This window comes from Arvicanthis niloticus, chromosome 19 (genome assembly GCF_011762505.2).
Source record: "Arvicanthis niloticus isolate mArvNil1 chromosome 19, mArvNil1.pat.X, whole genome shotgun sequence".
NCBI lineage: Eukaryota > Metazoa > Chordata > Mammalia > Rodentia > Muridae > Arvicanthis > Arvicanthis niloticus.
Window position 1 is genome coordinate 48,927,386 of NC_047676.1, and position 23,538 is coordinate 48,950,923.

The 23,538-nt window shown below is 40.6% G+C and overlaps 1 protein-coding gene across 3 annotated transcripts in view; it reads left to right on the forward strand.

Moving 5' to 3' along the window:
- The window catches only part of Cwc27 (CWC27 spliceosome associated cyclophilin), a 190,297-nt gene that overhangs the window by 162,041 nt on the left and 4,718 nt on the right, over positions 1-23,538 (forward strand). Inside the window, exons 12-14 of one of the 3 annotated variants that reach the window (XM_076916236.1) lie at positions 1,346-1,455; positions 2,886-2,989; positions 22,385-22,441. In XM_076916236.1, coding sequence (XP_076772351.1) covers positions 1,346-1,455; positions 2,886-2,989; positions 22,385-22,427 — 257 coding nt within the window. In that variant the 3' untranslated portion in view covers positions 22,428-22,441. Of the gene's footprint in view, positions 1-1,345; positions 1,456-2,885; positions 2,990-3,262; positions 3,635-22,384; positions 22,442-23,538 lie in introns of those variants that run through there. The other 2 variants (XM_076916235.1, XM_034523350.2) reach the window with 2 other exon arrangements.

The window sequence follows — 23,538 nt, forward strand, 5'->3', positions numbered from 1 at the left end:
AAAGGCTGCCTGGACCAAGTGCCAGCCAGGCTGAGACCTACAGAGTGAACAGGAACTAGGCAGGGAAATTAATTGGGGAATGGAGAGATAGAATGTTTTTAGTATTCCTTAAAGAAGAAACAACAAAAGGTAGGGAGTCGAGAGAGCAAGGTGAGTTCCAAGAGGAAAAAACACTTTGAGATAGACAGAATAAAGAAGTGGGGTACCAGACTAGGAAGGAGTGGGGTACCAGGCTGGGAAGGAGTGGGGTACCAGGCTGGGAAGGAGTGGGGTACCAGGCTGGGAAGGAGTGGGATACCAGGCTGGGAAGGAATGGGATACCAGGCTGGGAAGGAGTGGGGTACCAGGCTGGGAAGGAGTGGGATACCAGGCTGGGAAGGAGTGGGGTACCAGGCTGGGAAGGAGTGGGGTACCAGGCTGGGAAGGAGTGGGGTACCAGGCTGGGAAGGAGTGTGTGCTGGACAGGATGTGAGTAGCTCATTGGTAGAACATGCACTCAGCAGGTATGAGGCACTGTGTGTGAGCCCAGCTCACAGGTGGGGGGTTGACTGCTAAAGGCACATCAAGGTGCTATATCCCAGGATGGTGCAAATGCAGCTGTTACAGGAGAATAAGAAGACTGACAGACAAGGATGTAATTCAAGGGAAAATGTGAAACTAATCTTTAAAAATCTATTATAAAAATTGTTTTATATATGGCAAAAACAGCCATCTTCTCTAAGTGGATACCAAGCATGTGTGTTGCGTACACTGTTACTATGTGTTGTTTGCTTGTTTTGTTTGTTCATTGCACTGCTGGGGGTGTACATTTATTTTTGAAATTCTAACTTAGTAAAATTAATTTTTTTCTCCTCCTGCTGCTGTCTTGACTTAATTTGGCAGTGTATTTATTTCCTATTTACCATCAACCTGAAGTTTGCCTTTGTTATTTTAACTGGGGTGGAGACAAAGGTAGTGAATTATTGAAACTTCAACTAGTATTTGAAAATGTATAAGGATAGAAACAATATAAAATAGTACTGCTGAATTTTAGAAAAATCTGAATTATTTTTAAGTGAGATCAATTATTTTACAGTCAGCCTAAGAGAATACATAAAAGAAAAATAAAATGATACAGTATAGAAAAAATGCCAAGTCTAAGAAATTTAGTTCCTGTCACTTTGTAACTGAGAAAATAATAGATTTTGGTGGATCTCACTGGATTGTATTTTGTTTTTGCTTTCCTTTAATTAATGGGACAAAACAAGCCCTAGTTTGATCTCCCTGTTTGGTAACCTGAGTGTGTACATGAACCCACTGTACCTTTTTGCTATCCTACCCCTGAGTATATGCTCCTGTTCTGCAGAGGAAGAAGCTGCCTCAGATGGCGCTGTCGCAGAGTACAGGAGAGAAAAGCAGAAGTATGAAGCTTTGCGGAAGCAGCAGCCAAAGAAGGGGACTTCTCGAGAGGATCAGGTAATGTCAAAACCAAAGATCCTGTTAACATTAGTTGAAGGGCTTAATTCTAGAATATCTACTCTAAAAAACAGTTTTAAACATCCAGGTCCTAACACAAGCAGCTCTCAGATTGCCCGTGTTGACATTTTGTGGAAATTTATACATCTTACCCAAATTTCTCTCGGGTAACCATGGTAATGTGTATATTTTTTATTCTTGCCCATGTGGGAATTGAGTATTTTATAATTACGTATCACTACTGTTTCATAGGAATTGTTGTCTTGTTTCTTGAAAGTATTTTGACACCTCTTCCTTATTGAACTCAATAGACTATAAATACTACGTAGATTTTTCAGGAACTGTAGTCTTTATGGTCCTGAGCTTGCTTAAGGAGTTGAAGCATCTCCCCGTGTCCGCCAGCCCTGTTCCTCACACATCCTTGAAGAATGAGGAAGTTAGAGTTGAATTTAAAATCAAAACTTATTATTAGGCCCTTGATTTTTTCAGGCAGATTGTGTTCCATCCCTCTTCACGAGGAAGAACTCTTTAAAACCTAGAGTTTTGAAGAGTCTCATTCCTAGCCCATGTTTTCTGCTCAGGTTCTAGAATGGCCTGTAACCAGAAGATGTAAATTACAAAGTCATGACCCTTTGTTGCTTCTTGCCCACAGAGGATAAGAGACACCTAAGAATCTAGACTGTTCTGTTTCTCAAAAACATGCCTCAAAAAATTTTCTGTAATTTCTGACAACCATTCAATAACATATTTATTGCTTTTTACCAAATTTACTAAGCTCCTTTTGATAGACATTCAACATGTTAGCATTCACAGTCCATGTAGGTGATATCACTACACAAGCCACTTTCTTTCTAGACCCAGATTATATTTTGAAAGTGTGTTCCCAGGTTGGAGTTGCTGACTCTTAGAGAGTCACTTTAGTTTCTACGACTGAAAGCATTTTCTTCAAATGTTCTTTCATTTTACTCACCGTCCAAGATTGATGGACTCATCCATTCTAACCTTTCCAGGGTAGATGCTTCACATCTTGGAAATTTGTTAATGAATAGCATTTAGTTTTGGTGTTTGTGTTTGATTCCACATATACTAGTGACTAGGTCTTCTGTCGGATAAGCACTAAAAACTTACCAATGAGCATGTATTTTACAGAGTTAGAATGTCTGCTGCTGAGCACGTTAAAGTCTTGGAATAGAGAGTCCTGGAATGTCTCTAAGGAACTATGCCAGTGCAGATCCAAACAGAACAGTGTCAGGATTTGCTAATGTCACCACTGTAGCCTAAAAGGCAGTTTTATTAATTTAAAGAAAAAGAAAAAAAGCAACAGTTACCTGTGTCTTATATCCAAGCAGCAAATTTTCTTTTCTACCAAATTCCAGCATCTCTCCTTGGATGACCTCTATCAATAGCTTAGCATCTCCTTGTCATTTCAGACCCTGGCACTGCTGAGCCAGTTTAAATCTAAGCTCACTCAAGCAATTACTGAAACGCCTGAAAACAGTGTTCCTGAAGCAGAAGTGGAAGACGATGAAGGCTGGTAAGCTCTTTGATTTCTTAGTATTAACTATGTTACAAGTGTCTCAGAGTAAAGACACTGTGGAAACATTCCTGTCACAGCATCTGCATCAGACTGGACGCTAACACTGCCAGGCCTCCTCTCCCCTGTACTTCATTACAGTTACAAAGGGAAGTAAATGGTCTCACCAAGCATTCAGTTGATACCAGTATTTTGTGAGCCAGGAAAAAAAAAAAAAAAACTGTATAAGAAAGATGAGTGCCTAAGTAACCTGGGTATCCATCCCATGTGCAGTCACCAAACACAGACACTGTTATGGATGCCGAGAAGTGCTTGCTGACAGGAGCCTGATATAGCTGTCTCCTGAGACTCTCTGCCAAAGCCTGACATACACAGAGGCGGATGCTCACAGCTAACCATTGAATAGATCATGGGGTTCCCAATGGAGGAGTGAGACAGAAGACTGAAGGAGGTGAAGGGGTTTGTGGCCCCATGGGGAGAGCAACAATACCAACCAACCAGAGCTCCCAGAGTCTAAACCACCAGCCTGGGAGCACACAGGGAGGGACCCATGGCTCCAGCTGTATATGTAGTGGAGGATGGCCTTGTGGAGCATAGGTGAGAGAGGAGGTCCTTGGTCCTGTGAAGGCTGAATGCCCCAGTGTGGGGGAATTCGAGGGCACGGAGGTGAGAGTGGTTGGGTGGATGGGGGCACATCCTCATAGAAGCAGGAGGAGGGGGAATGGGATAGGAGATTTCTTGGGGGGTGGTTTGGGGAAAGGGGATAACATCTGGAATGTAAATAAATAAAATATCCAATTAAAATTTTTTCTAAAACTATATTTAAAAAAATAAGATTTGTGTTAAACAGCCAGGAAGCAACCCTAAAAAATAATAAATCAATGTATTTTTACATTTTACCACAAACATTTTAGAATTTAGTCATCTATTTTAGTAATATATTTCCTACCAACTTCCTGTTCGAGTTTATCTATAGGATCCTAGGAACACATGCATGATTAATTTTATTTATATCTAGATGCTTTCCAGCTTATAAAGAAAAGACATGCATGTATCCTGTATGTAGAACTTGATCTTATTCTGGGAAGTAACTTACAAGAAAAAACCAAAACCAGTCAAACTGTGTTTTCCCTTATCACACCCCTGTCCTCAAATTGACTTGAGATGCAGTATATTAGGCCTCCCCACACCTAACTGCCTCCACCTCCCACAGTACTCTGGCCAACCAGTATAGCACCCCTACACACATGACTCAGCCTCTGGAGCCTCTGAACTGTCCCATGTGCCATTACCCCAACCTAGAATCATGGCCCCATGCTTCCTGCCAACAGCATCTCCCCTATTTCAAAACTGTCCAACACTCCCATCCTCCAGAAAAGCAGTCAGCAAGACTTGTCGAGCACTCACAAATCTAGTGGGTGGAGGGAAGAGAGCTGGACATATATTTAAAAAGACATAAAAAATACTTAAAACTAGTAAGAGTCTGCAACTGTGTGTAATGTTAGCCAACAGGGCCACATGAGAAGGACTTGAGTGGAACAAAGTGTACCTACCTGGACCCTGAAAAATATCTTATACTTGTCTATTAATTTATAGTCTCTGCAGGATCTGGATAATGATGTCAGTCTTTATAAATTCTTGAACTCTCATAACCAGTTTTTACAACTTATATAGTGTTTATGCACAAATTCAAAGTGGCTTGAAAGCAGTAGCTGGCTACTCTTACAGTCCTGTGCTCCGTGAGTACTCACAGAGTACAGGCTCCCTGAGTGTTCATGACCCCTAGAGACAAATGCACACCGCATAGAAAACATTCTGTTTTATGTAGCCCAACAAGGTCAGTTTTATTTTGAATTCTTTCAATGTCTCAAAATATCTTTCAACTATTTATTTGGGGGTCAGCTAACACCCCCACATTTCACCAAGTCTTCTTCCCCTATTGTTGAATCTATGCATTTTTGAGGGAATATGACCCATGTGTTTCTGATTCATTTACACTTAACTCACCAAGCTGGATGTTTTGTAAGAGCAGCTTGATGCCCATTAAGTTTTCCTAACCTTTGTTATAAGCCATCTAAGCACTTTTTATTGAACAGGAAAGTCACCATCAAATTCAAAACCCAAAAGTTTCACCCGAAACTCGTAACCCACAGGATTCAGATTTACTTTCAACTTGGCAAGTTCAGTTAATATCCTAAGGTTCTTCCTAGCTCCTTGGCTCAGGATTTCCTAATCCTGAGGTTCTCTTTATCTTCACATACCAATGAAGTGTTTTCAAATGGGTCGTTGTTATTTTTTAAAGGATTTGACCATATAATCAGTGTTCCATCTAGTATCCTTATTAAAAAGTTAAACAAATAACACTTCTTATATGGGGGTTTCTTATATGGGGGACCAGTGGTCTATAGTGTTGGCTGGTTCTCCATCTGAAGAAAAAGGTGTGGTAAAGGAGAGAAGACAGTGTGGTGACAGGGAAATCAGTTAAAGCAGCATCAGCAGGAGGAGGACTCAGGTTCCTTCCAGCGTTACCATCTGAGGAGAGAATCAAACTCTATGCATGTACCTCCACAGTAATTTTGGTATTGATTTAAGTAACATCCTGATAACAATAACTTTAGTGATGAAGGCACTATGGAGAACCCTCTAGAATCCATGCTGTAAGGCCTTTGCATTGCACTGAAGACCATGGAACAGCACTGTGTCTGTTCATAGATCAGCCAGCTCAACTTCACTGAGTCTCTGATGATCCTGTCTCATAAAAGTGTATTCTACCTGGGAAAGGGGTCCCATACTCAAGGTGGGCTAGAGCAAACTTCACGAGTGCAGGGCATGTGCCTGTGTGTTATCATAAATTACATGGCTCCCAAACTGTTTTGTAGGTCATGGTTGCCACTCTTTTGAGATGTGAAAGCCAACCAGTATGCTGTATGGCACTGTCAGGGTCTGTTATCTGAGGAAAATGATTGCTTTTAAGACATTTTTATGTGTCCACATGAGTGGCCACACATTGAGGGATCATTTTCAGTTTCTGTCAAGATAGAAACCATTACCAATTTGTTATGTTTTCTTTTACTTGGCAAACCATTCCGTTCACATTTTTGGCTGAGCTGCTGTGTTGGCTTGGTATACAGTAGGCATTCGGGTGCCGTTCAGCAGCATTCTGCTTTTCACACACGAGAGAGAGAGAGAGAGAGAGAGAGAGAGAGAGAGAGAGAGAGAGAGAGAGAGAGAGAGAGAGAGAGATATCAGGAGGGGGGAAAGAAAGAAAAGAAATATGATTCTATTCTAAACAGTGTGTATGGTGTTTGATAATTACTACCAGATTTCACTGTCTAGCAAGGCACTTAAAATGTGGTACTGGTAGATGAAGCTCAAGAGCATAGAAATTTCTCACTTGCAATAGAATTTTTTCCTTTTTCAGAATCATTCTGAAAAAAAATCATTTTTTCAGAATCATTGCCAGTTTTTGGTGGCAGTGATGGCACCAGATTAGAGTTTAGCAGGTGGACGGTCTTTTGGGTCCTACATTTCTCAGTCCCACACATCAAACTCATACTGCTGTTGGACCTTCTTCAAGCATTGATTTCATAAAATCCTTTAGACATGTGGCAGGAGGTTGCAGTCAGGGGACTCCTATGACGGTGTGGATGAAGTCAGTATGCCAGTCTGAGTTGGTTAGATAAAGCTTGATTGGCAGCAGACATGGTTAGAGAAATGCTAGCTATAGCTAAAAAAGGCTGGGAGACAGATTTTTTTTTTTTTTAAATCACGTACTTTTTCCACAAAAATATTAATTCTGTGAGAGCTGACTGAACTATTGAAGAAATTTACTGTGTGCTTTCAGGTTCCCTTGAAAATGTCTTCCTATATTGTTAAACTGGAGATTATCATAATACTGTACAACAAAGATATATGATAAAGTGATAATAATGTTGCTCAGTGCTCTTCATCTCTTCTATCTGCTTTCCTCTTTATTATCAAATTCAAATAGTCTACCATTGCATGATCACCTCAAATCAATACTTTAATGATTATTATAGAAGTGAGAATATTTACTGTATAATAAAGCAAGTAGTATATCCTTTTAAAAAGTAAATAATCATCTACAGTCTCAAACTCAAAGATAAATACTATACAAACTAATTTATATGTATAGTCTATAGATTTGTATGTATAGTCTTTGGACTGTATATTCACATTATTAATTTAAACCCCCCCAGACATGTTTGTACATACCTGTCTTAAATAAAATTGTATATCAATTTTCTGTCTTATTTCTTTCTTTAGAAATATATAGTGACTACTTCTGCTTGTCATATTTTTTATATAATTTTGACATTTTATATTGTGTGATATTATGTGGTTATAAACGGAATTATTTGACCATAATAATTGTATATTTAGGCTCTTTGCAGTTTCCAGGTTTAGGTATTATGAACAATACTGTAAGAAATACCTATTTTATTGAACATTTTCTCTGTTTTTAAGCCTGGCATTGCTTAGTCAGTGAGGATACATGTTAGGCCTCTGCTAAATATCACTTTGGATTTGCCTTTAATGCAGTTAACATCTCAAAATTAATTAAGTTTCTTTGCTGGCCTTAGTGAAAGAGAATAATATTTTTTAAAAATTGTTTTGCTTTTGTGTTGAAAAAACTGAAAATGCACATCTGGTCTGGTTTGTTTCTGTTTTTAAGAAAGCTGTGCAAGTGTCAGTGAGGCTCCTCCCTCAGGAACTTCTTCCCTCAGGAACCTCCTCCCTCAGGAACCTCCTCCCTCAGCAGCCTCCTCCCTCAGAACCGCCTCCCTCAGAACCTCCTCCCTCAGGAGCATCCTCCCTCAAGAGCCTCCTCCCTCAGCAGCCTCCTCCCTCAGGAGCCTCTTCCCTCAGAACCTCCTCCCTCAGGAACCTCCTCCCTCAGGAGCCTTCTCCCTCAGGAACCTCCTCCCTCAGAACCTCCTCCCTCAGGAACCTCCTCCCTCAGGAACCTCCTCCCTCAGGAGCCTCCTCCCTCAGAACCTCCTCCCTCAGGAACCTCCTCCCTCAGAACCTCCTCCCTCAGGAACCTCCTCCCTCAGGAACCTCCTCCCTCAGGAGCCTCCTCCCTCAGGTGCCTCCTCCCTGCATCATCTTAGCCCTGATTCTGAAAAACTATCCTGAGATAGCTCCTTATGTTAGAGCTTTGGGGTCTGGGTTTCTTCTCTCTCTACTTTATTGCTACACCTTGGCTTGCATTAAAAATCAGTTTTATCCATCAGTTGTAGTTTGTTTTTGCTAGAGATTGGAATTTTGCAAGCCTGATTTGACTTGAAGGAGTTGTAAAGCCTTCCTCTGGAGTTAGCAGTACAGAAGTAATGAATGCCAGTTGTCTGAGTACCCAAAACAGTGAATTTTTAATAAAACAAATGTTTTTTAAAAAATGATTATTGACTTATTGACCCACCCGGTCAGATCATATCATGAAATACCATTTCTGAACATAACTTCATCTTGTTGCTTAGCCTGGTGAAGCTCTAAGCATGTTTTATATTCACAACATACTGCTTTTATGGATTGTTCAGTCATGTAGCGAACGAAGGGTATAGAGGCAATAAGTGGTCACTGTAATTATAGCCTTCACTTCCCTACAGGCAGGACATTGCCAGGCGTGGGTAACCAGAGCCCATGTTAGCTGTGCAGAGACTCTCGTCAGTGTTTTGGTCTCTGGAACCTTAAGATTTTTAGAAATTATTGACAAGCCTGAGAACTTGGTTTGAATATTACTACTAGTATTTGCCTTTTTAGAACTTAAAACTAAGAAGCCTTAAATGTTTTTAATAATTCAAAACCATGATGTTAACATAAATAACAGGTTTTTGTTAAAATACAATTATACCATTTCCACCCTTTCCTTTCCATCCTCCAGCCCCTCTCATATCTCCTCATTTTCACTCCCCCTCAAATTCATGACCTTCTGTTCTTTAATTGTTATTATTACAAGTATATGCATTGATATATAAATACAACCTACTGAGTTGTTGTCTGTATATAATTTTAGGGCTGACCACTTGGTATTGGTTAAGCAGTTAGGGTTCACCTTAGGAAAGACTAACTCTTCTTTTCTCCGCATTCCTGAGTTGCCTATAATTTCTTGTCTAGGTACCACCACCCATGAGATTTCCTTCTTCCCCTTAGCATGTCTGTTGGTTCTGTCATTGTTCAAATCGTGTTGAGGAATCATGGTTGACATTTCTCTGTCATTTCTAGGACATACAGTGTCATTGCAGATTTTCTGATCCTCTAACTCTATCTTTTACAATGTTCCCTGAGCCTTATATACAGGAGTTGTGTTGTGAATATATCCATTGTGGCTGGTCACCCACAATCAGTTGGTCTCTGCATTTGACCATTTGTGTAAACATATATATTGCTTTCTGTCTATTGCAAAGAAAAGCTTCTTTGATGAGTGAGAGCTATACTTCTCTAAGGATGTGTATATAGAATGCAGTTAGGAATCATTGTAGCTTAGTGACGTGGTGAGGGTTCTCTTGAGGATCCATGACCTCATTGGCCGTGGATAATTGGCAAGGTTTCCAGTACCAAGCATGATTTTCTTCCTGTTGAGGAGACCTAAAGTCCTATTAGGGAGCTGTTGGTGACTGCCAAGATATGGGTGCCCTTGGGGATATTTTGCTATCCTGGCCATTGTTGTGGTTCTAATTATAACTGCAAAACAAACTTTTCATCAAAAATGGCATTACCTTACACTTTTTAAATCTCTAAAGTCTAACACATTAGGAGCAGATAGATTCTCTTGTGTAATCCATAATGTTGTGATCTTTCACAACATGGACTCTCTGAAAAATATCAGCAGGTAAAAAAAGGTGTTTGCCACCAAGCCTGACAACCTGAGTTTGGTCACTGAGACCCACATGGTAAGAGAGAACAAACTCCTACAAGATGTCCTCTGACCTCATGCATGGGGCAAGTAGTACACACTTGGACACAGACATACAAATAAATAAATGTAATTTTTAGATGTCACTATATACTTATGAAAGAATGAGAACAACACATAAATGTCTTAGTGCTCATACAGATGACTTTGATCTTGTAGACACGGGATTTCCATACCATACTTGGAGAACTGCTGGACTCAGGCTCACATAATTATGTGATCATCTTGATCCCTATTTATCAGAGATTATGACTAAATGTGTTCATTCTAGAAGTTTTGTTCCCTGGGTATCAGTTTGATTTCAAGTAGTTCCAACATGGTACTTTATGAATTAAATGTGTTGAATATTGGAAATACTGTGCTATATCTATATCATATTCATATATATATATATCTTTTTCTTTTGAGACAGGGTTTCTCTGTGTAGTCCTGGCTGTCCTGAAACTCTGTAAACCAAGCTGGCCTCAAACCCAGAAATCTGGCTGCCTCTGCCTCTCAAGTGCTGGAATTAAAGGCGTGTGCCACCACTGCTCGGCACAGATTATAATTTTTATCATTTTTCATATTACTTATTTGTGCCTAACGTCTCAAACCAACTGTCATGTTAGTCACATCTTATTGATTCTAAGTGCTTCATAAGAGTTGTCTTAGCTGGGTTTTTAGCTCAGCAACTTTCTGGGATACATAAATAAGGCAAATTAAGTCAAACTGATCTTATATAGTATTTAATGAAATGTAATTTGTGATTTGTCTGTGCCTGGCATATAGATACTTTTTCAGACTTGATGCAGATCTTTCCTAAGGAAAGGAGTGTTTGAATCTATGCCACATTGTTCGCATTGGACCTGGGGACCAAGGTGCAGCAAGCACAATGTGTGTGCAAAGCTGTATAAACTGTGTGGTACCTTTTGGCTATTTCCCTTGCTGTTTTGAAAGAGAGCAGTCACCTTTAATATGTCTTGTGCCTGCCTTCTGACCTTAGTGCATTTCTTTCAGGTTGCTACTGGCTGCTGTCAGTGCTTGGTTCTCTGTGGTCTGCAGACTCTCCTGTTCTGTTGATTGGCATGCTATGCTAATACCTCATTGGCTTACTAAGAGCAGCTTTTGAAACCAGGTAGTAACCAGCTAATAGGAGCTGCTTTGCCTATTCTAGTTGCTTTGCCTTTCTATGTGAATTTTAGAAACAGTTTCTCTTAAGTACAAAATAAATCAGCTATGGTTTTATTTGAATTCCATTGTTTATTAATCAATCCTAGGAGAACTGGTATCCCTGCCACACTGGCTTTCCAGGGTTGAATTTTAGACTTCAGTGTTTTCCCGCAGGTCCCTAGGCTCAGTTAAATTTTTTTTCACTTTTCCTCCACCTCAGAGTGATGATGATCCATCTTCAAATTCACTGACCTTTTTGTCCATCACAAACATCCAGATACTGGACCCATCCAGTGGGTCTTCAGCTTTGAATTTTGTGTTTTTCAGTTATTCTTATATGTCTTCATCCAGTTTTTCTGCATATTCCAAGAGTATTTAACCCTTTTACCTGAAGCATTATTTTCTTTAATCCTTGTCAAGTAATTCTAGTGTATAGCATTTCATTACTAGTGTCTGTTGACAGTGCTTTTCCATATAGCTGAGATTTTCTTCATTCCGTACATGCTAAGTGATATTTGTTGAATCCTAAACATTTGAATATTTCCCTGTGTATTTTCTGCCGATATTATTCTTAAAGTCTACATAATCCCAAGATTAAATGAATATGCTTCTATACCTCACTAGACCTCACTAGACCTCACTAGACCTCACTAGACCTCACTAGACCTCACTGTACCTCACTGGTGTTTTGTACCATTATCTTATTTTTAACTTTGATCAGAAGAACACCTGGAACTGATTTGGTAGAACGTTAGAACTTTTGGGCTCTAAATTGCACACTAGAAAGTGAGTGATCCTGTTACTTCCACTGATGTTATCAGAGTGAGGTCTTATGTGTATTTTTAAATTCATTTCATTATTTTACATTGACTTTTTTTTTGTCTGTTCTTCAGCCAGTGCCCCATTTGTAATGACTATTAACAGCACATTGCTGGCTGGTGTGGGAGGCCAAGGTGGGCCTTTATTGTTTTACATTTATATTTTCACTCTCAGAGCTTGTGTGGATAACGTGCTACATTCTTATTTTCTTTTAGTTAGCCACACCTGCAAGAAACTTAGACAATAGACTGTGGAATCAATAAAATAAAATAAAAATTAAAAAAGCCCCATTATTTAACAGGTGGCCTCTACCTGAATTGCAGCCCTGGTGCCAGGAAGGAAATAATTAGTCTTTAGACAAACCCTTCAAAGACATGGAAAAGATCATATGTGGAAAATAACTAGCATTAGTATGAGAAAGAACAGAATATGGGGTTTTAATTGCCGTCCTTCTGGTTCAGGTCTATATATGTTCTTAATGAGACATTCGGGCAGGTGTTTTTCCATCTCTCTATGGAAGCACAAGACCAGAAGCACAAGAAATTTTATCAAAGTCTCAGAGTAGACTGTCACAGCTTTACCTGCTATAAATCCTTAGACTACCTTAAGGATGGCCACATATAAATAAATGCAAGCCACAAAACCCTTTCCTGCAGACACTTTGTCCTTCCACTGCTTGACAGTTTGAGTTAGTGATAATCCCTTCCCTATCTGGTACTGCTGTAGATAACCACCAAGTTAGATGTAGCAATAATGCTTTGTGTAGGTTCTCTGTTTAGGTGGATTATTTAAAATGATAAACAGCTGCTCTTGAGCGGTTTTGCTTTGGATGTTGGTGGGTGGGTGGGTGGTTGACTGGCTGGTTGTTTTGTTTTGTTTTGTTTTGAGGCAAATACTCATGTAACTTAGGTTGGCCTCAAACTTGCTATGCAGCTGAGATGTGCTTTGAACTCGAGAAACTTAAGTTGTGCTTGGCATGCATGATGTATAGCTGTAAAATTCCAGCACCTGAGAGAAGGCTGAGGCCAGAAGGTTGCCATGAGTTCAAGACTAGTCTGAAACAAAAGGAGAAAAAGAACAGGAGGATGGCACAGGCCTTTTGTCCCAGCACTCAGGAGGCAGAGGCAGGCAGGTCTCTGAATTTGAGGCCAGCCTGGTCTATATATCAAGTTCTAGGGCAACGAGGGATACGGACTGAGACCCTATCTCAAAGGAAAAAAAAATTAAATTCTTTAATTCAGCTTGATTGTACAAAGCCTGTAATCCCAGCATTTAGGAGAGCAAGAGTTCAAGGCTAGCCTTGGCTACATAGTTTGTAACCAACCTGTGCAACAATCAGACCTTGACTAGAAAAATTTAAAAGTAGGCACTTGTTTACACTGAATATTTACATATCACCAGTTTCATTTAACCCTTCAAGCAAGATAGTGTTAGTATCTTATATGGGAAGAACTTGAGGTGGCAAAAAATCAATATGATTAAGATATTATAGCAAGCTACAAAAAGTAAAGCATTATTCTGATGGTTGTGTGATTTTTGTAAAAGGGTTTCATGTAGCAAGGTTGAATACTCTCTAAGTATTCAAGTATGACTTTGAACTTCTGATCACCCTGCTTTGACCTCCTCCAGATGCTGGGATTGTAGGTGTATTCCATCATGCCCAGTTTTACACAGTGCTGGGGACCAAACCCAGAACCTCCTGTCTGCCAGGCAAGCATTCTTCCTAATCAGCCATGTTCCCAGCCCTTAGATAATGATCCTTAATGCATCGGTGTTTTGTGGCATTCTGTTTCAAATGTCATTTGAGGTTTTTCCACCCAAGCAACATTTTTTCTGAATAAGCCTGCATATTTTTCATATTTTCTAATATAGTAGTGTTGTTGTATTCAACTGTACCAGTAAGCCCCCAAAAGTAGTTCTTGAAATAAAAACTTGTCCAGACTCTTAAATCTTGGAAGATGTTAAATTTAATATCTTGAATATTATTTGTATTGTTTGAAGAATTAAACTTCAGAGAAAGATTTAAAAGCTTGTTTAGCTTAATATAGAAGTTCCTGTGTGTTTATAATTTTCATAGAAATATAAACAGTAGAGTGGTTATCAGCATGGAAGTTTAAGGTTAGACCAAATCTTGAATCCTAGCTTAGAAATTTCCTAGCTCTGTGATCTTAGAGAAATTATATAATTTTTCTATTGCTGTTTCTCAAAGTATAAATTAAGTAATTAAGGATAATACTGCCACTTTTGGGGTGGGGCAGGCCAGTTTGTGAATCAAGTTAGTATCTATTTAGAAGTAGGGATTGGCAAGAGGTTAAGAGCGTCAGTGCTCAGTAAGTGTCTCTGTTGTCTTCGATGTTGTTCCCTGTTTTAAGAATTAACCCCATGGGTGTCAGTAGCTCTCTTGGGACCATGATTAGAACTTGTACCATCTCTGCTACAGTTGATGACTTCTAGACCTTCTGTTGACCTACAACTGGTGGCTAGTTTTAGCATAGTTCCTATCATAGTTTCATTTTTTTAAAAAAAGATTTTATTTATTTATAAGAGTACACTGTTTCTGTCTTCAGACACACCAGAAGCAGACATCAGATCCCATCACAGATGGTCATGAGCCACCATGTGGTTGCTGGGAATTGAACTCAGGACCTCTGGAAGAGCAGTCAGTGCTCTTAACTGTTGAGCTATTTCTCCAGTCCCTCTATTATAGTTCTTAATAATCTGATTTACATTTGGGGTTTGGGTGTGTGTGTTTTATTTATGTATAGTAATGCCTCACAAGTAAAATAGTGGTTCTCTCCATGAGGCTGCACTTACGTGTGCAAATGAAAGGAAGCACACAGGGCAAAATGTACATTGTCCGCCCAGCTTGAAGACGTAGCTCCGCTTTGGACAGCATAGAATTGTGAGCCCAGTGTAACACAAATGTATTCCATCCATCTCCCAGGCAGGTTCTAAGGTCACGGTGATCCAAGGAAGCAAGAAGGAATATGATTATAGACCAGGGTCCCTGGTTAGTGTTCATTTTCTACAGAACTATAAATAATATTGCAAAAGGCCAGTGTGGTTCGTCATAAATAGGCCCTTGTCAGAGTTGCTGACCCTGAGACGGTGATTATTTTAATTCTAAGCTCTCTAGCCAGCCCCTGAAGTCTCCTCTGCTGCTTTTTTCCTGTTGAGTAAAGAAAGCTCTTGGGCATTAACTCTGCTCTTGTCTACAGTCTGTCCTGAGGTGCACGTCTCTCACAAGGGATGCCGAGCTCACAGGTACGATTAGAATGAGCAGAGCAGCCGCCATGTGCACTGCTGTTTAGGCCTGCTTGGGAGCCATGTCGTCCCTCTCTGGGGCTGTTAGTCTGCTAGCTACAGTTTGTGTTCCTGGCTAAACTGTGGCTTGAAGCTCCCAGCAGGTGTAAGGACACACACTGCAGGTGTGTTCTGGAAAGCTTCTTACGTCTTTCCGCCTGGTCCTGCTCAGCGGTAAGCTGGTGGGTAGGCCAGAAAGCCGAGGAAGTGCCTTCTTGCTGGTATTTAGAAAATTAAACCTTCCACATTTAGCCTAGCACTACCCAATATTTGCTAGTATTTTTTTAACTAAGGAAAAATGAAGGACATTATTTAAAGTTGGCTTTTTTTTTAAGTTGGCTTTTCAAAACTTCAGAAGGGCTATATTCCTTTAAAACTCAGAACAAAGGCAAATTTTCCATGTTAGCGGTGAACAGCGGCAGTACACTGATTTCTATCTGTGTTTTCTTTTTCCGCTAGTCTGTGCCTAGTTTCCACCTTGCCTGGTTTCTCAAAATCTCCACTTTTCCTCCACTTATTTCTGTTAGCTCAAGGGTTTTGAATTTCTGTTCCTACTTTTTCCTGTTGTCAGTTTTAAATGTGTTTTGTTTGTTTTCCTTTCTATCTGTATTCCTTTGCATCGCTGTTCTGTTACCCATTTAAGCTTTCCCCCTTTGTGATTCTCCTTGATGATTGCACTGCCCCTTTCCGGGCATCTGTGCCCTGTGATGCCTGCTCTGCTCCACACAAGCAGCGCTCTGGCCCCACTCCCTGGGGCTCACTTTTGACTGCTCTCCTCTCAGGACTCACTGAGTTTCTCTGCCCTGTCTCTCTCGTCTCACTTGTGATCTCAGCTGCCTACTTCATTTTGGAAAAGGATTTGCACATTTTGTTTTGGGTTTTTTCTACACATGCTGGTACTTAAACCCTAGCCTTTTAATTCCTCAATAAGTTGCTTGTAATGAAGAAAAGTCTAAAATTAAAGGCTTTAAGTTTATGACCTAAAAATAACATTCTGATAGTTTAAAACAGAAATAAAAGACCAAGTGGTGTTCAGAATCTGTTTAAACATATACCTAAGAGGTATAAGATGTCAAATTTTCAATCAAACAGCAGCTAAAGAGCATGTGTCTTAGGATTGCTGTTGCTATAAAGAACATCATGACTATGGCAACTGATTAGGGCTGATTTACAGTTTAGAGGTTTAGTCCATTATTGTCAGAGAGGTAAGCATGGCATGTGCAGGCGACACTGTGCTGAAGAAGGAGCTGAGAGTTCTACTTTTAGATATGCAGAAAGAAGGAAAGAACTGTGTGTCACCTGCCCTGGTTTGAATTTCTCAAAGTCCGCTCCCTAGTGAAGTACTCCCTCTGGAAATGCCACACCTATTCCAAAAAGGCCATAGCTCCTAATACCCCCACTCCCTCTAAGGGCCATTTTCATGCTAAGTTCCATGGCATGTGATTTGTTTTACTATGCTGTCTTAACAAAGGTTGGTGAACAGTTCTCAAACCTCCAGGAACTATTTGCTCTTTGTTTTTCATTGGCAGAAAAGTTTATCCAACAGCATTAGGCTTCCAGTCTTTCAGGATTATGAACTGGGAACCTGGCTCTTGAGTAGGGACGTACTGTATACCCTTCCAATAGCTTGTGCCCCATTACTTATTTGTAAGGTGGAATAGAGAATCCAGCTTACCTTCATGTCTCAAATGTCCAGGACTCCACTTGGAGTTCTGAGCGTGCCTTCAGTATTGTGAGACACAGCACTGATACATGAAAGTCAGTAGAGGCTGACATAACCTCCGTGTGTCACATGCTGACATGTGGTAACAGACCTAACTCTGCTCGAAATCTTTATGTAAAAGACAGACTACAAACTATTAGATAAGTAAGTGCCATTTCTGGATAAGGAAGCAAATTATTTCAGGATTATCCTGTAAACTTAATATGTTCCAATAAAAATACCAGTAGAAAGGGGGAAGGAAACATGAAACAAAACTCGCCAACATAGTTCCTGATAAAAGGGGAAATGGAGTGCTGGGGGTGTGGTGGTAGAAGAGTGCCCAGTATATGCTGAACCGTGGGGTCTATCCTCAACATGTCATAGAGGGGGAAATAACATAAGAGAACAGAACTTCACACCTGAGATGTGGCTTATCCATAGTGATAGGGAAAGCAGGAAGCTTAGCAGGGGGGTGGGGGAAGAATAGTAACTATACATAGGAAAACCTTAAAAGTTCAACCTCAACATAATGGTCACAGGTAACGTTAGCAGTCATTGATCCATGTTAGTATGTAGCCGCACGTGATGACAATCCTTCAGAACCTTTAAGCCACATCTTGCTGTGAGAAAAACATCATATTTTAATGGCATGACACATAGCAAAGACCTGACTGGCACTCCTCAAAATTCACAAGGGATCAACACAAGGACATTTGGACATCCTGACCTAGAGAGACAGCTCAGTGGGTAAATCACTTGCTACATGAGAGTGAGGACCTGAGTTCAAATCACCAGAAACCACAAAAAAAAAAAAAAAAAAAAAAAAAAAAAAATAAAGAAAGCGACAAGAAAATAAAAAAAAAAAAAAAAGATAGACATGGACCTCAAGCATACTGGGTGGTGGGCAGGGCAGACAGGAATATCACTACAACTTGCTGACTACTGGCCTAGGTCCAGATTCAGTGAGAGGCCCTACCTTAGAGGAATAAAGCTCAGAGTGATAGAAGACATCAAGTGTCCAGTAGCCTTTGCATACATACCCACAGACATCATATTCACCATACAAATGGATACACACAATTTTTTAAAGGCAATTTAGTATCCTCTTCTGGTCTCTACACAGATACCACACACACACACACACACACACACACACACACACACACACACAGAGCCAATTGCCACTGCCAAGATATAGCCTAAGGAAACATGACTGTGAAATGTAATGAGATGTTCCAATTGAACTCCTCAAAAAAAGACATCAGATAAATGGAGGGTGTGTTCCTGTATGTAGCTGCCTACAGCTATAGGTTACCGGGTTCTCCTGAGAGGAAGCCTAGGAATGAACAGGAATGGAGAGTGAGAGAAACGTGGGGCCAAGACAAAGTATTCTGATGAAGGCCCAAAGTTTAATAATTTGCTTTTACGTATAAAGGGGAAGCCCCACCCCCCAGAGTCTCTTCTCAGTTCAGCCCAGGGGCTGCTGGGTAAGGAGATGGCAGTCCAGAAGGTGTCAAGGCTAGTTCAGCAGGCAGTCCATTCTTCTTAGCTCAGGTAGTAGGCTCCAAGGTGCCAAGGCTGGCAATGCAGTGCATATCCTAGGTCCTACTGTTGCTTGGTCTATTGTGGTAAATGGCTTTGCAGGCCTGCTCAGGCCTGGGGGAAGGGCACACCTGTAGTCAATCTGCCATACAACATTGGCTGGATAACTTTGACAGACATTTATTTTCCCATAATTTTGGCCACTAGAAGCTAGATTAGATGCTGGTAAGGCTGATAGAAGTAAAACATCTACTTTAGCCTGTGGATAACCAGTCTCACTCCTCCCAATGGCCTACCTCCTTGGGAACATACTCCTCCTGCATCATCTTAGAAGTTCTCGAAACTTATTAGTGTATCTTTCTTTTTGCCTCTCAGAATTAGTCTACTTTAATTCTTTCTATAAATAATGTCCTTGGCTAGTTGATGATCCATATAAGGAGGCATGTACATTTAGAAATATACATGTTAGTGTCCAGGGCTGATTGAGCCCAAGTATGTTGTATTAAATGATGATATACATAAAAATAAGGAATATCAGTATTATAAAATGCGTAATTATGAAAATGATAAATTTTTATATAAACATAGTTTGTAGGTAGTACAACTGATCACACACACGTACATTCATATGGTAAAGCTCTAATATGGTAGTATTTGGAGGTAGGCCATTTGGGGAGAAATTAGGTATTGATGAGAGATCATGAGGGTGAGACCCCCCATGATGAGACTAGTGTTCCCTCTCCATTCACCCACACTGTGTAAGGACACAGTGAGAGGGAGCCCAAGGAGAGAGCCCTAGTCGGTGAGTGATGACTTTTGTCTTAAAAGTGTGGGAAAATAAATTTCCATTTGTATGTCACCGTTTTCATGGCATTGAGATATGGGCTAACCTGAGAAAGCCACACATGAATCACATAGGTTGGGCTAACCTGAGAAAGGCACATATGAATCAAATGGGTTGAAGTGATATCCGGACCATTTTGCCATTTACAGAGGCCTTCAGGCAGCATGGTGTGCAAGCCTCACTTGTGAACACTGTGAAGTGGCTAGCCTGGGCCTTACCACTGTCACAGGTAAGAAAGCAGGCAGGAGAAGCAGGGTGACTTTCCCACAGCCTCAGTGAGTGAACCAAACTCAGGCCTGACTTCATTCATGAAGATTTCCCTAAGAAGTGTTGAAGAAATTCCAATGTCAGAGCAGGTTCTGAGGGCCAAGGCAATGGGAAAACATCTTAGGAAGAAATGGGAATTAAACTGGACTTTGATAGGACCAGGAAAGAGGGCAGAACCTTGCAGAAAAGTAAAGTGGACAGAAGTAAGGTGCAGCCTGTTTGTAACACAGAACAGTGTGCTCCTTCAAAGACTCAGATGGAAGCAACACTTGGAAACTGTTTTTTGCTGAAATTTGTATTTACAAACAAAAGCTGTTTCTGCCTTTCAAACTGTTCCCCAAATCATTTAGGTTTATGTTCTGTAATCCAAAGAATGACAAACTTAAATAATAACCAGGAGCTATTTAATTGGGTTTCTTAAGAATTCTAATAGGGAAATGCGAAGTCCTCACAACATGCCAACAAGTTATGTTGTAACAAATTATGTATATATTCTCAAAGAGTAACAAGGTAGTTCAAACCAGGAAGAAGAAGGCTGTCTGAGGACACTCCGTGCATTTCCCACACTTCAGAACTAAGCAAACAGGAGCAGATGTTAATCTTTAAGCAGTGTAACTGGCCCATCTGAGACAGGTCAGCACTGGGTTATTATAGCACAACATACTATCTGTAAAAATACCTTGCCTCACCTTTTTAGTATTAACTAGCCCTTTTTGTTTAGAAGTTTAAAAGGTGACTTGCTTGCCTGAAAATGGAGTTTATACAGTGTGTAATTGCTAAATAATTTGGAATTGTATATTAAAACTATCAAGAAGAAAAGTCAAGAAAATCAATATCCTAGCCAAAGTTTTTTTTGAGGTGATGGGAATCCCAGAAAACTGGACTTGTTTGCAAGCACTTATCACCAGCGTCTGGCCAAGCATTGCTGCATGATGAGGTACAGAGGCCAATGAAACAGAGCCTCTGTTCTTCAGAGCACTGTGACCCAGAGATGCAAGCCTTGCACCACCCTGAAGAAGGCTAGAGCTGTGGACAAGACTGTCAGGGGGTCCAGGAGAGGATCTCCTCACTGCTGGAGAAAGCAGGCCAGGCCCAGCAGGAGCCAGGGTAGTGGCACAGCTAATGGGAGGCATGGAGGTTGTGGGCAGTAGGGATTCTCCAGGAAGCTACAAAGAGTCTGGCATTATGAAATAAAAGATGGGGATCCTGTAGAACACGGTGGGACATGCAAGAACCAGACTAAAGAAAGGACATGAGAAATGCAGGTCCTTCTGTACACAATGGACCAAAGGGTTTAAACTAGAAGGGCTTTCACAGCAAGATTGGCTGTGTTTACAGAGGGTGGCGGAATATATATCTATGGAGAGAGGAGGGAAGGGAGACAGAGAGAGGAGAGAGAGGGAGAGAGAGAGAGACCCAACACTTGACATCATCAGACACCCATGTTCATAGGGGTGGTCCTAGGCACTGCTTCTGCCCCTCAGGTACCTTCAGCTGAGTGGGATCACAGCTGGGATCTTCATTTAAGTAGAACAAATAGAAGCTGGGACTGGGGTTCCAGAAAATAGGGATTTAAGACAGTAACAGGATTCATAGTGGAAGCTGATGCTGTTATTAAGCACTTTTCCCCAAAGATATACCTATGTTGTATGTTGAAAGGACTTAGAAGCCAGTCTGGGTTCCCACATGATCCTCCCTTTATAACTACATTGTAATTTCTTGCACTCCAGAACAGGCATTGTGATTTCTTACTAAACCTAGCACAGAAGTCACTTTTGACTGATTCCTGAGGTTAAAAAAATCCATTTTTGCAGATAAAAGCCTGTCACCTCTACCACCTGGCCAGTAGCTTACAGCTTCCTCTATCCTCTCAGAAGTTGCCTATGAAAGGGGACTGATCTGCTGTCGTGTACCTCAGTGTTATAGTGCTCACCCAGCATGCACAGAGGCCTGGGTTCAGTCTCTGAGCAAAGAAAAAGGAGTGCGATCGTCTTTCCTGCCTATCCATATGGGAGCCTCTTTGAGAGCACTATCAGTGGACACTCTCATTATTGTCTCACACTGTGTTAACATTCCAAAGCTCGTGTGTCTCGCTGTGTCTGTGTGTTCTCCCAAATAAACAGTTTGCTTCAGGAGAGCAGAGGCTGGATTATGCTTGACTTTTTGTCGTTGGTAACTAGCATTAGCCTCGCCCATCAAAAGCCCTCAAATGTCTATTGAGTAAATAATTGAGTTTACCTCATTACCTTGTTTTCAAACTACATACAAGGACTGGACTATGTCCTTGGAATTGCTCAATCTGAAGAGCAGAGTGGGTGCCAATTAAGCCTCTTCCAACGTGTGAGTAGCTTGTCATATGAACCCAATCTTAGGGTTGGAGAGATGGCTCAGCAGTTAAGAACACTTGTTGCTCTTGCAGAGGACCTGGGTTGGGTTCCCAGCACCCACATACTGATTCACAACTAACCATAACTCTAGTTCCAGGAGATTGAACACCCTCTTCTGACCTCTATGGGCACCAGGCATCTAATGAGATGATCATGTGAATTTTTTTCTTTCAGTTTGTTTATATGGTGGATTATAGTGACAGATTTTCATATATTGAACCAACCATAACTCCAGTTCTATGAGATCTGGCACCCTCTTCTGATCTCCATGGGCACCAGTCACACACATGATATACAGATGTACATGCAAGCAGAACATTTGTACACACACACACTAATAATAACAATACCTTTATTATTTATCATTATCAAATAATCTGTTATTTATTATTATTATTATTATTATTATTATTATTATTATTATCTAAAGTTTTTTTTTTTTTAGGAACCCACTGTACTCTGTCTCCAAAGGAACGAAGCAGATGTAAATGGAGTCTTTACAGTTAGTGTGAAAATATAAAGTTTCTTAATTTGGCTCTGTGTTCTTTACATTTGAAAGTAACCAGTGAGAAGTTTTGAATGACTGGTTCTAGGACCCCCTCCCATCCTAGTATAATTAAATTAGTGTCTTTGAAGATGACACCTGGTAGAAATTTTTTTTTTTTTTAAATACCCAGTTGATTTTTTACATTCAGCCTGCATCTGATGTAAGAGCGCTAAAACTACTTCGGAAATGTTGCTTTTTAAAAAGTCAGAAATTCTGTCCCCTGAGCTCTTCATTAAGAGCTGTGGGAGATGAAGAGTGGGCAGCATCTCCCACTGACGTCTGTCAGGGAGTAAAACCTTGCAGCACCTGACAGAATGCAACCATTAGTGTGTGCTGACTTGTGAACGGTCATGGAAAGTGGACTCGAGACTCTGCAGCCTGGCAGGGGCTTCAGAGAGCTTATCATTAAAATAAAAGACAGCCCCTGCCCACAAAGGGTCAAATGGTTGCATAGCAACCGTCAAGTACCAGGCTTGGCCAGTTCCAAAGGTCTGAAGGTTTCCCTCTCATTAAAAAATCACCATGCTCAGCACCGGCCATAGAGCTGTGAACCAGGTACACTGATGAATACCTGAGTCTCCGCACAGTTCAGTAAACAGACATTATAAAATAGTGACAGCTGACAAGAGGGGCCAAGTACAGTCTCTGTGACAGGAAGCAACACATTGGAACATCACGTGTTTCTGCCTGAACTGTTTTAATCTAGTCCGACAGTAAGTCAATCCAGAGTAGAGGTGTGTGGTAAGAGAAGTGAATAAGAAAGACTGTTTCAGAGTCTAGAAGGACTTGGGGAGGAAGAATAGTTACAATCTTTAGAAAGTAAGTAGAACAGCAGAATGATTAAGTGTGTCGAGAGTGGGGTGTAGTGACACATACATACCTGTAATCTGACATCAGAAAGCTACCAGGACAGCCATCTCAGAAAAAAATGAAACCAAACAAAAGACATCATATTTATTTCAAGGAGAAATGTTCTTAAATTGGAGTGACTTGGAAATGAGAAGGAATAGTTCTGAAATCATTTAAGAAGAGCGCTGTTTACTCTCTCTCAG